Source organism: Papio anubis, chromosome 4 (genome assembly GCF_008728515.1).
Source record: "Papio anubis isolate 15944 chromosome 4, Panubis1.0, whole genome shotgun sequence".
In the NCBI taxonomy this organism is placed as follows: Eukaryota; Metazoa; Chordata; class Mammalia; order Primates; family Cercopithecidae; genus Papio; species Papio anubis.
In genome coordinates, this window is record NC_044979.1 from 148,330,808 (window position 1) to 148,344,588 (window position 13,781).

Consider the following 13,781-nt stretch of genomic DNA (forward strand, 5'->3'; position numbering starts at 1 on the left):
AGACTCAAGTGATGAAAACACCTGACCATGTGCAAGTGGAAGACACTCAGCCCCACGAGAGAGTGGTTTCCACACAGATGAAGCCCGAGGTGGGCCAGTGGCATGGCAGAGCAAGTGTGTTGGGGCCGGACCTGGGAGCCTCCACTCAGACTCAGCCAGACCTGCTGGGCTCTGCAGAGACACACATGGGTGCCCGCAACATGGCCAGGGAGCAAATGTGGGAAGGGCGGGAGGCCACGCAGCAGGGGACCCTGTTCCCAGGTTGGAAATCATGTGGAACCACGAAGACCTCACCTCATCCGTGGCCCTTGTGCTGAGCTCTGTCTTGGTGAAATGATGAGCCCCTTATCCCACTGTTTCCAACATCCCCCAACCACCAGCAGAGCTGCCCAGGAACCCAGAGTTCAGTGCACCCTTGTGTGCACAGCCAAGGGAAGGGGGCGGACACCATCTAGCAGTGCACTGGACACTTTCAGAAGCCCACGGCCTTTTTAAAATAAAGCTGGTCAGAGGAGGGGAGAGGTCACTGCGAGGTACATGGGGGCTTCCCAGATGCTGAGGAGAGACGTGCTCTGCCCAGGAAGCAGGGAGGTCCCAGGTGCCTGGGACGTAGGAGTCCCAGCACAATGGGGAGATGCCTGCACCTTTCCAACGCGGCTGCCTGGGCTCAGAACGCCAAGAGCTGAAGCTTCCTTCAGGTTCAGAAGCCCCTTTCCTACCCAACAAGCGCTCGCCTCCTGGCGCTCCCTCTGCCTCGGTCACTCACCATGTGGAGGGTAATGGGGTGGGGTGGGAGGGGCAAAGTCCAGCTTGTCCTTCAGGTCCTCCTCATTCTCCTTCTGCCACTGCAGGCCAACGTCTTCCCAGAGGCTGACAGCCAGCTGCCTGTGGCACAACAGATGGACAACAGCGGCTCAGGGCAGGGCACGCAGGGGAGGGCACGCAGGGGAAGGCCCTGCAAGTTCCCAGAGATGCCCAGGAGGTCGCAGGGCTGTGCCAGGACACGGGTCGCCTAAAGACCCCATCGCATGAGAGTGGGAAGCTCCCTAACCCCAGAAAAGGTGGACCAGAAATCCCGTTCATCTTGTGAGCACTCTACGGACAGTACACCAAGTGGGCCGTCTGATCTCTGTCCATTACTCAGTCAAATGCTAAAAAGATGTGAAATGACATTTACAAAACCAGAGGCCTTCTGTACGGCACATCACCTCAGAGCACAGGGACAAAGGGACACGAGCAGGTTTCTGTGACAGATTCTGAGCGAAGAGAAACCACCACTGCTGCACACGACTGTTTAGGAAGCAGGGCCCGCGGCCGCCGGCTGGACGCCTGCCCACGTACCTGACCTCGGGCACCTCATCGCTGAGGCTGCTGAGCAGCAGAGGGATGAGCTTGTGGAAGAAGGAGTAGCGGTCGCGCAGACGCAGCAGCCAGCCGCCTACCACAGAAGCCACCGCCCGCCGGACCTGTGCACGAGAGGAAGGGATAAGGATTCGTGTAGGCAAAGGGGATGCTGGAGTTGATGCCACAGCACAGCTCTGAGTGCCGCTATGCAGGCGCTGCCTGAGGCAGAGGCATGGCCAGGTCCTGGGCCACCTACCACCACCTGGATGCCATCCCCAAGGCAGAGGTGCATGGCCGGGGTCCTGGGCGCCACCAAGTCTGGGTCCCAGCCAGCTCTGCCAGTCCCCCCCGGCTGGGCCAGAGAGGAATGCTGCTGTCCTGCAGCCTCACACACAAGTCCCCCGTGCCCTGGCCTGGTCCTATTGGCGAGAGCAGGCTCCTAGCTGCTGCCTGAGCTGTGCCGCGTGTTCAGTCTTCTGCATGAAAACCTCCTGGCCAGGCTGTGTCTGTCTCACCCTGGGTGCTCAGTGAGCCAGGGCTACAGCACGTATGGTGCACTATGGCCAGACCTCAAAGGCGTCTGCTCCCAGAGCCCAGGGACTCAGGAGGAAACCAGCAAGGTCCCTGGTTCTGCTGCTGGGTGTCTGAAAAGGCGGCATGAGGGCCTCTGCCTACCTTGCCTACGCAGGCAGAAGAAACCAGCTTAACAGACACCAGGTGCCCTAGCCAAGCTCCCAAAGGGCAGTGTCTGAGACGGGGACCAGCACCAACACTCCTCAAAGGGAAGTGGGAACAGCCAAGAAGAAGCTGGGTGAGGAAGTGGTGTGGCTGAAGCCAGCTATAGACTGATCCAGGGAGCTCCGGGGTGTGAACGAGCTTCAGAGTCATCCCCTGTGAGGCCAGGGGCCGACTCTGTGGTGCCATCAGTGCCCGGCTGGGCTGTGGGGCGCAGGACCCTCCTCCCTCCTGACACTTTGGATGAAGCGTCTCCGCACAGCCATGCACCATTAGCAATAGCACTCACAGTCACGTGTAGGTGCAGGGGACCCGAGCAGCAGCTGTGCCCATGGCGTGGTCGCTCACTGGGACTCGGAGGAGGGGTTGCTCCGCCCCGGCTCCAACAAGGCCTAGAGCCAAGCAGATCGTATCTAGGATCTGTCCCTGCCAGCCTGGGACCCGGGCCCTGGCCTGACCGCTCCGAAGTTCATTCCCACCTGGAAAATGGATAGGAATGACTGATAGGGCTCGTCACTGAGGTCCCGTGAGGGGTAGACAAGTTCACACAAGGAGGGGCCCGACGCGCCTGACTCCCGCTCCCTGTGTGGTAAGCACAGGCGACTCTTGGCGTGCGAGCAGCAGGGAAGCGTGCATCAGGGACACAGCATAGGGGACACGAATGCGTGGTGCATTTGCGGGGGTTATTAACTAACACAGGGCCTTAGTAGCAACCACAAATACAAGTACCCATATAACAACTGAGAAACCCAAATCAGCTCCATGGCCACTCCACCACCCGGTTAGAGAGTCACCACAGAACAAGCTGTCACTGTTGTCTTCACACATGGCGCTGGCGGGTCTCGAGCAGAGATGCCCCAGGGTTTAATGCAGTCAACAGGCACCACTCATGGCCGCACCTGCCATGACGCTAATCCACGTGAGTGGCAAACTCCAAGCTCAGCCTGTGCCATGTGCTGAGATGCTAGAAAGCCTGTAGGGCAGAGGGCGTGACTGAGACAAGCCAGACTGCAGCCAGTACCGAGCCCAAACACATGTGATGGGGCCCTCTCCAGGAGACGGGCAGGCATCCAGGGCCACACGGCAAGGCCTGAGCACACTCTGCCCCAGGCCGGCAGCCGGGGAGCAGTCTGAACTCGCTGGGTCGGCCTCACTGCTTTCTCCTCCCTGACCTCCTGCACCTGTGCCAGGGTCTCTGCAGGGCCCTGCCCAGGACGGCTGCCTGTCCGTTGGAACCCACAGATCGGCTTCTTTTGTAGAAAGGAGCTTCCAACATCTCACCTCATAGCAAGGACAGCTGCAGGGTAGGATTTGGGGCTGCTCCTGAGTCTCATGGACTGCCACCACCTTTTCTATCAGTCTCGACTTAGTATCATAAGAAATCTGCAAATTCTAATTAGCATGAGACGGATTATCCCTTTTCTTTTCTTTTCTTTTTTTTTTTTTTTTGGAGACGGAGTCTCGCTCTGTCGCCCAGGCTGGAGTGCAGTGGCCGGATCTCAGCTCACTGCAGGCTCCGCCTCTCGGGTTTACGCCATTCTCCTGCCTCAGCCTCCCGAGTAGCTGGGACTACAGGCGCCCGCCACCTCGCCCGGCTAGTTTTTTTGTATTTTTTAGTAGAGATGGGGTTTCACCGTGTTAGCCAGGATGGTCTCGATCTCCTGACCTCGTGATCCGCCCGTCTCGGCCTCCCAAAGTGCTGGGATTACAGGCTTGAGCCACCGCGCCTGGCCTTATCCCTTTTCTTTTAGTTCAAAAACAACACTGAATACCTCACTGCCATGTAACAGTTTAACAAAGCAGGATGTTTTTCAATTTTTTTCCTAAAAAGCAAAATAAATGAATTAGAAGCCTTCGCAAGAAGGATGGGTACAAACAAGCCCAGACTGCAAAAATGACAGTAAATACCTAGCGACATTGACCGACAGCCACAAGCATCAGGAGCATCCAGGAAAACATGATCTCACCAAGTGAACTAAATAAGGCACCAGTGACCAATCCTGGCGTGACAGGGATAGGTGACCCTTCAGACAGAAAACTCAAAATAGCTGTTTGAGGACGCCCAGCAAAATCCAAGATAACATGGAGAAGGAATTTAGAATCCTATCAGAGAAATTAACAAAGAGACTGAAATAATTAAAAAGCATCAGGCAGAAATTCTGGAGTTGAAAAAAGCGATTGGCATACTGAAGAATGCATCGGAGCCTCTTAACAGCAGAACTGACTAAGCAGAAGAAAGAACTAGTGAGCAGCTTGAAGACGGGCTATTTGAAAACATATAGAGACAAAAGAAAAAAGAATAGAAAGAATGAGGCACATGTACAGGATCTAGAAAATAGCCTCAAAGGGGCAAATCTAAGAGTTCCTGGCCTTCAAGAGCAGGTAGAGAGAGAGAAATCGGGGTAGAACGTTTGCTCAAAGGGATAATATCAAAGACTTTTCCAAACCTAGAAAAAGATACCAGCACTCAAGTACAAGAAGGCTACAGAACGCCAACCAGATTTAACCCAATAAAACTACCTCAAGACATTTAACAATCAAACTCCTAAAGATCGAGGATGAAGAAAGGGTTCTAAAAGCAGCAAGAGAAAAAAAACCAACAAATCACATACAACGCAGCTCCAGCACGCCTGGCAACGACCTCTCAGAGGAGCCCTCACTGGCCAGGAGACAGTGGCGTGGCATATTTAAAGTGCTCAAGGAGAGTAAACTTTCACCCTCGTATATCCAGTGAAAAATCCTTCAAACATGAGGGAGACAGACTTTCCCCGACAAACAAAAGCTGAATTTTCATCAACATCAGACCTGTCCTACAAGAAATGTTAAAGAGTCTTCTTCAATCTGAAAAATAAGGATGCTGAGCAGCAATAACACATCATCTAAAAGGATACAACTCACTGGGAACAGTAAGCATGCAGAAAAACACAGACTGTTGTAACACTGTAACTGTGGGGTGTAAACTCTTCACATCTTGCCTAGAAAGACTAAAAGATGAGCCCATGAAAAATAACTAGCTGGCTGGGCACGGTGGCTCACACTTGTAATCCCAGTACTTTGGGAGGCCGAGGCGGGCAGATCACCTGAGCTCAGGAGTTCGAGACAAGCCTGGCCAATATGGTGAAACCCCGACTCTACTAAAAAATACAAAAATTAGCCGGGTGTGGTGGTGGATGCCTGTAATCCCAGTTACTCAGCAGGGTGAGGCAGGAGAATCGCTTGAACCTGGGAGGTGGAGGTTGCAGTGAGCCGAGATGGCACCATTACACTCCAGTCTAGGTGACAGAGCAAGACTCCATCTCAAAAATAAAGCAATAAAAATAAATAAATGAATAAAAATAACTACAATGACTTTTCAAGACAAAGTTATAAAAACAACAAGAAGTTAAAAAGCAGAGGGGATAAAATTAAACTGTAGCGTTTCTATTCATTTTTTCTTTGCTGCTGGTTTGTTTTTACAATCAGTGTTCAGTTGCCATCAGTTTAAAATAATGGGTTATGTTATTTGCAAGCCTCCTGGTAACTTCAAATAAAAAACCCTACAACAGATACACAAAAAACAAAAAGAAATTAAAACATACGGAAAAAAAAACAGAGAAAATCATCTTCATAAAAAGGAAGACAAGAAGGCAAGAAGGAAGAGCAGCCCACAAAACAACCAGAAAACAACAAAACGACAGGAGTAAGTCCTTACTTATCAATAACAACATTGAATGTAAGCAGACTAAACTCACCATTCAAAAGACAGAGTGGCTGGATGGGTAAGAAAACCAGGACCCAGCTATCTGTTGCCAACAAGAAACACACATCACCAAAAAGGCACACGTAGGTTGAAAATAAAGGGATGCAAAAAGATATTCTGTACAAATGGAAACCAAAAAAAGAGCAGGGATAGCTATACTTAGACAAAACAGATTTCAAGACGAAAACTATATTAAGAGACAAAGGTCATCATATAATGATAAAGGGGTCAACTCAGCAAGAGGACATAACTTTAAATATATATTCACCCAACACTGGAATATCCAGATATATAAACCAAATATTGTCTGTTGAGACAGACTCCAACACAGTAACAGCTAGAGGCTTCAACGCCCCACTTCCAGTATTAGACAAATAATCCAGAGACAAAATCAACAAAGAAACATCGGACTTAATCTGCGCTATAGACCTAATGTACCTAATAGATATTTATAGAACGCTGCATCGAACAGCTACATAATACACATTCTTATCCTCAGCACATGGATCATTCTCAAGGATAGACCATATGTTAGGCCACAAAACAAGCCTTAAAACAGGACACTGAAATTAATAACAAGAACTTTGGAAACTATACAAATACATGGAAATTAAATAATATGCTCCTGAATGACCAGTGGGTCAATGATGAAATTAAGAAGGAAATTTAAAAAATTCTTAAATGAAAATGGAAACACAATATGCCAAAACAACAAAAGCAGCACTAGGAGGCAAGTGTATAGCAATCAGCACCTACAGCCAAAAAGCAGGCAACTTCAAAGAGCAACCTAACGCTGTGTTGAAAAGAACTAGGAAAGCAAGAGCAAACCAAACCCAAAGTTAGTAGAAGAAATAAGAGCAGAAATAAATGAAATCGAAACAAAAAAATACAAAAGACAAACAAAATGAAAAGTTAGCTTTTTGAACAGACAAGCAAAATCGACACACCTTTAACCAGACTAAGAAAAAGATCCAAGTAAATAAAATCAGATCAAAAAGGGGACATTACACAACTGATACTACAGAAATTCAAAGCATCATTAGAGACTGTGATCAACTACACCATAACAACATTGTGAGCAGCGACACCATGAGCAATGACACTGTGAGCAGCTATACCATGAGCAACTAGCATACGAGCAACCACACCATAAGCAACTACAATATAAGCAACGACACAGTGAACAACTATACCATGAACAACTACACTGTGAGCACTGACACCATGAGCAACAACACCGTGAGCACCGACACCGTGAGCAACTGCACCGTGAGCACCGACACTGTGAGCACCGGCACCGTGAGCACGGACACCATGAGCAACTGCACCGTGAGCAACTGCACCGTGAGCACCTGCACCGTGAGCACGGACACCATGAGCAACTGCACCGTGACCAACTGCACTGTGAGCACCGACACCATGAGCAACTACACCGTGAGCACCGACACCATGAGCAACTACACCGTTAGCAACTATACCGTGAGTACCTGCACCGTGAGCACTGACACCGTGAGCAACTGCACCGTGAGCACCGACACCGTGAGCACTGACACCGTGAGCAACTGCACCGTGAGCACCGACACCGTGAGCACTGACACCGTGAGCAACTGCACCGTGAGCACCGACACCGTGAGCAACTGCACCGTGAGCAACTGCACCGTGAGCACCTGCACCGTGAGCACCGATACCAAGAGCAACTGCACTGTGAGCACCGACACCGTGAGCAGCTGCACCATGAGCACCGACACCGTGAGCACACATGCAACCGTGAGCACCGATTCAACCGTAGAGCAACTGCAAACCGTCGAGCACCTGCACCAGTGAGCAAGTAATGATATTGAAGCTGCAATGAAAAGCCACCCAGCAAAGAAGAGCCTGGGACCCAGTACTTCACTGCCAAATTTTATCAAACATTTAAAGAACTAATGTCACTCCTACTCAAACTATTCCAAGAAATAGAAGAGGAAAGAATACCTCCAAGCTTAATTTATGAGGACAGTACTACCCTGATACCAGAACCAGACAAAGATGCAATCGAAAAAGAAAACTACAGGACAATATCCCTGAAGAATACAGATGCAAAATTTCCTCAACAAGACAGTGTTTCAACAGCCCATTAGAAAGATCATTCATCATGACCAAGTGGGATTTATTCCAGGTATACAAGGATGGCTCAACATACACAAATCCACCAATGTGACACATCATATTAGCAGAATGAAGGACAAGAACTATGTGATTATTTCAATTGATGCAGAAAAAGCATAAAATTCAACATCCCTTCATGATAAAAATCCTCAAAAAACTGGGTATAGAAGGAAAATACCTCAGCACAAAAAAAGCCATATACGAGACTCACAGCTAGTATCACACTGAATGGGGATAAAACTCAAAGGCTTTCTTCTAAATCTGGAGCAAGACAAGGATGCTCGCTTTCACCACTGTTAGTCAACACAGTACTGGAAGCACTAGCTAGAATGATCAGAGAAGAGAAATAAAGAGAATCTAAATTGAAAAGCAAGAGAATTATCCTTGTTTGCAGACGATATAATCTTACATTTGGAAAAACCTAAAGACTCCACACACACAAAAAATCAGAACAGATAAATTCAGTAAAGTTGCAGGATACAAAAATCACCAAACAAAAACCAGTAGCATTTCTACATGCCAACAGTGAACAAATCTGAAAAAGAAATCAAGAAAGTAATTCCATTTACAATAGCTACAAACAAAATAAGATACCTAGGAATTAACTTAACCAAAGAAGTGAAAGATCTCTACAATGAAAACTACAAAACACTGATGTGAGAAAATTGAAGAGGACACACACAAAAAATGGTAACATACTCCATGTTCATGGACTGGAAGAATCAATATTGTTAAAATGTCAAAACCACCCAAAGCAATCTACAGACTCAGTGTAATCCCTATCAAAATACCAATGACATTCTCCACAGAAACAGAAAAAATAATCCTAAAATTTATATGGAACCTCAAAAGACCCTGAAGAGCCAAAGTCATCCTGAGCAAAAAACATGACAAAAACAAACAAACAAAAAACCGGAGGGATCACATTACCTGACTTCAATTTATACTACAGAGCTACAACGACCAAAACAGCATGGCACTGGCATAAAAAATTTATACTATAGAACTACAGCAATCAAAACAGCATGGCACTGGCATAAAAACAGACACACAGACCGATGGAACAGAATAGAGAACTCAGAAATTAAATCCATACACTTACAGTGAACTTATTTTGACAAAGGTGCTAAGGACATACCTTGGGGAAAGGGCAGTTTCTTCAATAAATGGTGCTGGGAAAACTGGATATCCATATGCAGAAGAATGAAACTGGACCCCTATCTCTCGCCATGTACAAAAGTCAAATCAAAATGGATTAAAGACCTCAATCTAAGACTTCAAACTATGAAACCACTACAAGAAAACATTGCGGAAACTCTCTGGGATATGGTCTGGACAAAGGTTTCTTGAGTAAAATGCCCAAAGCACAGGCCACCAAAGAAGGAATGGGCAAATGGGATCATACCAAGTTAAAAAGCTTCTGCACAGCAAAGAAAACCATCAACAGTGAGGAGACGACCCACAGGATGGGAGAAAACAGCTGCATAAATACCCATCGGAAAAGGGACTCACAACCAGAATCCATAAGGTGCTCAAACTCAATAGAAAAAAAATCTAATAACCCGATTTAAAAATGGACAGATCTGAATAGACATTTATCAAAAGAAGGCATACAAATGCCAAACAGGTACTTGGCAGGAACGTGACAAATACTCATCTCTGAAAAGCTGTCCATGCAGCCCTAGCCTCTCCTGTAACATCCGATGTTCCTGGAAGGTCCTCTTGACAAGAACAGGTCTGGTGGTCTCACCAGCAGCACACATCGAGCAGGAAAACTGCAGCAAAGCTGAGCAGCTGCCGACTGCAGGCCTGGCAACAACCAGGGCACCCTTGCAGGGCGAAGTCCATAAGCCACCCACCTAAGGGCGGCACAGGGCAGTTTGTTCAGGGCCTGCTTCACAACTGCACGGCCATACGTCCGTCCTGCCTGCCTCGCCGGTGTTCTGGATGCCGACAGTGTCCTGGCTGGGAGCTCCAGTCATGTGCACGTGGGGAGACGCAGTAGCCCCTGGCACACTGGGACACCCCACTTTCCACAACTTCAGACACCACCGTCCCGGGGCCTAAGGCTCCAGGGCGGCTAGACCACCCACATCCTGACCTTGCTCTGAGGCTCACCTGGCTGAGCTATCTGAGCGAGCTCTGAGGCCTCCGAGCCTCGTAAGGAGGAGATGAAGTTATTTCTGGGCCCTTCCAGTGAAGTTGAGTGATTTAAGCCGAGTCTAGCAGGCTGCTGGAAGGTTTCCTACAAGTCAGAAGGCAGTCAGGACCTTCTGTGCAGAGGGGATGGGGTCCCAGGGCTCCAATCCCTGGGTTGTTGAGGGGCTCGAGGTGTCTGCAAGGAGCGCACAGTGAGCTCCAGGATGGAATCCCAGGGCTGATCAGAGTAAAAGGGGCAGCACCCGACTCCACATGAAACTCACATGAAGGGCCGTGCAGGGTCTCTGCTAACAGGATGCAAACCCCACTGGGAAGAAATGGGCCATGCTGGAAGAATTGTCTTGGGCCACACGTAAAATAACACTAACACTAATGATGGCTGACGAGCCAAAAGTAAAAAAATCACAAAAAAATATCATAACATTCTAAGAAAGTTTATGAATTGGTGCTGGGCGGCATTCAAAGCAGTCCTAGGCAGCACGTGGCCCGCGGGCCACAGGTTGGACAAGCTTGCCTCAGATCAACGATGTGATGTCAGCTTTCTAACAGCTACTGATACAGAGTAGGCGGTTCATGCATAGCTACCAATACAGTTACAGCATGTATAGACAGCTATCGACACGCAGTTACGGTATTTTTACAGTTATGGTACAGTTACACTGAGTTACACCGTCTGCAGCTAGCTAGAGAGTTCCAGTATTTACAGAGAGTGCCACAGAGTTCCAGTATTTATAGACAGCTATCGATACAGTGACGGTATTTTTAGGCAGTGACGGTATTTTTAGACAGTGACGGTAGGTTACACCGACAGCTATCAGCTATGCAGCTTCAGTATGCACACAGAACTCTCCGTAGAGTCATCACACTGTTTTGAGGAATAAGACTTGGCCCACGACACAGACACCACGTTCCTTGCGGGCCATACTCTGCCTCAGGCTTAAGGAAGGTGGGAGAGAAAACCAGCCGGCTGCCTGCACTTCTCACTGGGCTCTGTTCTTGCCCTGGCCCCCTGAACTGCCCTCCGCAGCCCAAGTATTCAGTCATTGCCAGAAGTGCCTGCTGCCAAGTGCCAGGCAGCATGGACACTGACCCCGCACTCTGCCCACTTTCTCCCCACCGGGCAGAGCCTAATGTGCTCACGGGCCCTCTGTGCTGCCTGGTGCTGAACCCACACCAGCTCCGGAGGGGCCGGCCAGCACACATGGTGACTCAATTTCCGCTGGCCTGATGAGACCAAGGGGGTGAACGAAGGCTCCTGGTGGGGAAGGGTCCCCCTGTATCTCTGAGCACAGCCCCAAGGCAGCCACACTACCGCTGGAGGGAGAGCGCCCGGGAATGAAGCCTGGCCATGGAGGCAAAGCAAGGGCATCCTGGGCAGGTGCTGTGTCACACCTACAGCCAGCCCGACAGGTGGACCCCAGCGCACAGACGAGGGAGCGAGTCAGGGCTTCCATCCTGGCCCCAGAATACCCGAGTGACTCTTCAACTCACCACCTCCATGCCATTTCCCATCAGGAAACCTACCTCTGCAAGGCTGAAACCTGGAGCCATGCGTGGTGAAGAAGCCAGACACAGAAGATCACGTCTGACTACGCTGACAGGTAACTCAGACACAGAAAGATCAGAGGTCACTCAGCTTCCCTGGGGGCCACAGTGTGTGGCGTTTTAGCAAGTCACTGGGGTCTCAGATCCAAGACATGCCCTCCAGGCCAGATTCTGCCAGCAGTAAAGCCGACACTCAGTCTCATCTGTAGGACTCCTGCCTGCCTGCCTGCCCGTCTCTCGGTGGGTTCCAAAGCCCAACAACATAATTATCCCCAACAAACTAATCCTGACTGCACTCTTCTCCCAGGCCAGGTCCACCAACCACGGTGGCTTTTCAGGAAAGTGCATCTTGATGGATGGGAGCACTAAGGAAGCTTCTGCAACTGCTGAAGCACACACCGTGTCTAAGAGACAATGACTACACAAGCCATCCTTTCTCACACCCTTGGAATTCATAACACCAAACATTAAAACAGTTCAGCTCTCTCCCAGTTTTTCCAAGATGTGAATAGGAACATCCTGTGAGTAGGAATAATGAAAGGACATTTGGTGCATGAAGCATTCTGAAAAAAGAACAAGTGAGTTAGTTAAAAATAGCACGTCAGCCCGCCTGTGGTGGAGAGAGGAACAGACTGTCCAGGAGAAACACCAGTTACCTGCGGGACGTCATCAAACAGTCGCTGAGCAAAATGGGAAAGCACGTCGTCCACGGACTTCCCGTTGCCAAACTGGATCACCGCACCTGTGGCTTCAATGGCGGCCACACGGACCTTCCAGTGCTGGTGGGAGATGGTCTGCATCAGGGGCCCGATCAGAGACTCCGACTGCATGTGGAAGTGGTCTGAGGGACAGGGAGGACCCCGGTTACCAAAGCTGCTCCCACACGCCTTGCCCAGCTCTATGGGCTTTCAGAGGACAGCTGCCCGCCTGTGAGCTCCTCACTTCCCTTCCTCTTCCCCTCCAGGTCCTTGCTGCAGGAACAGTAAACAACTCAGGCTGCCAAACAGAGCTCTGTACCGCCCAGCACAGGAAGAGGCTCAGGGACAAGTGTCCCACCTTGATGACACCTGTGCAACCCAGGGGGCTTAGAGGGACCAGCAGGGAAAGGCTGGGGGTGCAACCCCATTGTGGCTGAAGATGGGAGAGCCTGGACCTGCTGAAGCCAAGGTGGAGGCCTGAGGGGGACACTGGAGGCCACAGGAAAGAAGCCGAGCCCAGAGGACAGCGGGGAGGCCGCACTCCCAGCCCCAACTGAGACCAGACCCCAGGCTCCTCCAGGAAGCTGGGCCAGAACCACTCTAGGCAAAGCCACTGCACTTCCTATTTGTAAAGTCCCCACAGAAAGTCAGAACAAGAGGTGGCGGGCGCCTGTAATCCGTTACTTGGGAGGCTGAGGCAGGAGAATCGCTTGAACGCAGGAGGTGGAGGTTGCAGTGAGCCGAGATCACCCCATTGCACTCCAGCTTGGGAGACAGAATGAAACTCCCTCTCCAAGAAAAAAAAAAAAAAAGCCAGAACCAAAGAGTCTCTGGCATCCACACTGCCTCTTGCCTCAGCTCTGCACTACTTGGGGCTTGTCTGGGAAACCGTCATTCCAGTGAGACTTTGGGTGAGCTCTTCAACCTCTCTGCCACTGCCCAGTGTGACCAAGGCCAGAGGCGAGGCCCCCTACCCAGGGGAGAGGAGGGCCAGAGGTGCTGGAGATAAGGGGATGCTCCAGGCAGAGGCACAGTCCCTCACCCCACAGCAACCATGAGCACATACCCCGGCAGGCTGTGCTCGGGGCAGGGGCACAGGCGGGCATGGTGCTGTCCTATGGAACCTACGGTCCGGGGAGGGAATGTGGCAAGGCCGGGAGGAGCTCCCTGGAGGAAGCAGGAGCACCCGTGGGGCTGATGTACAGATGGCATGGGGAAGTGGTTGAGGGCTAAAGAGAAATACATTAAATGCCAGGAATTCTCAATGGCCGTGTCCAGCCCAAGGCTCTTCCCGAGCTCCACAGGAATTCTGGACCATGTGAAATCCAAAGTTAACCAACGTGGAAATCTCGGCATTTCCCCAAGTCCAGCTTTTCCTTTACTTCTGGAACCTATTCTCCACGCAGCTGCAG

The 13,781-nt window shown here is 50.1% G+C and overlaps 1 protein-coding gene across 2 annotated transcripts in view; it reads right to left on the reverse strand.

Moving 5' to 3' along the window:
- DNAAF5 (dynein axonemal assembly factor 5) overlaps positions 1-13,781 on the reverse strand; it is a 53,301-nt gene that overhangs the window by 37,826 nt on the left and 1,694 nt on the right. For both annotated transcript variants that reach the window (XM_021935577.2, XM_021935578.2), the window contains exons 2-4: positions 12,328-12,512; positions 1,342-1,466; positions 767-885 (exon numbers count right to left, since the gene is read on the reverse strand). In XM_021935577.2, coding sequence (XP_021791269.2) covers positions 767-885; positions 1,342-1,466; positions 12,328-12,512 — 429 coding nt within the window. The remainder of the gene's footprint in view (positions 1-766; positions 886-1,341; positions 1,467-12,327; positions 12,513-13,781) is intronic.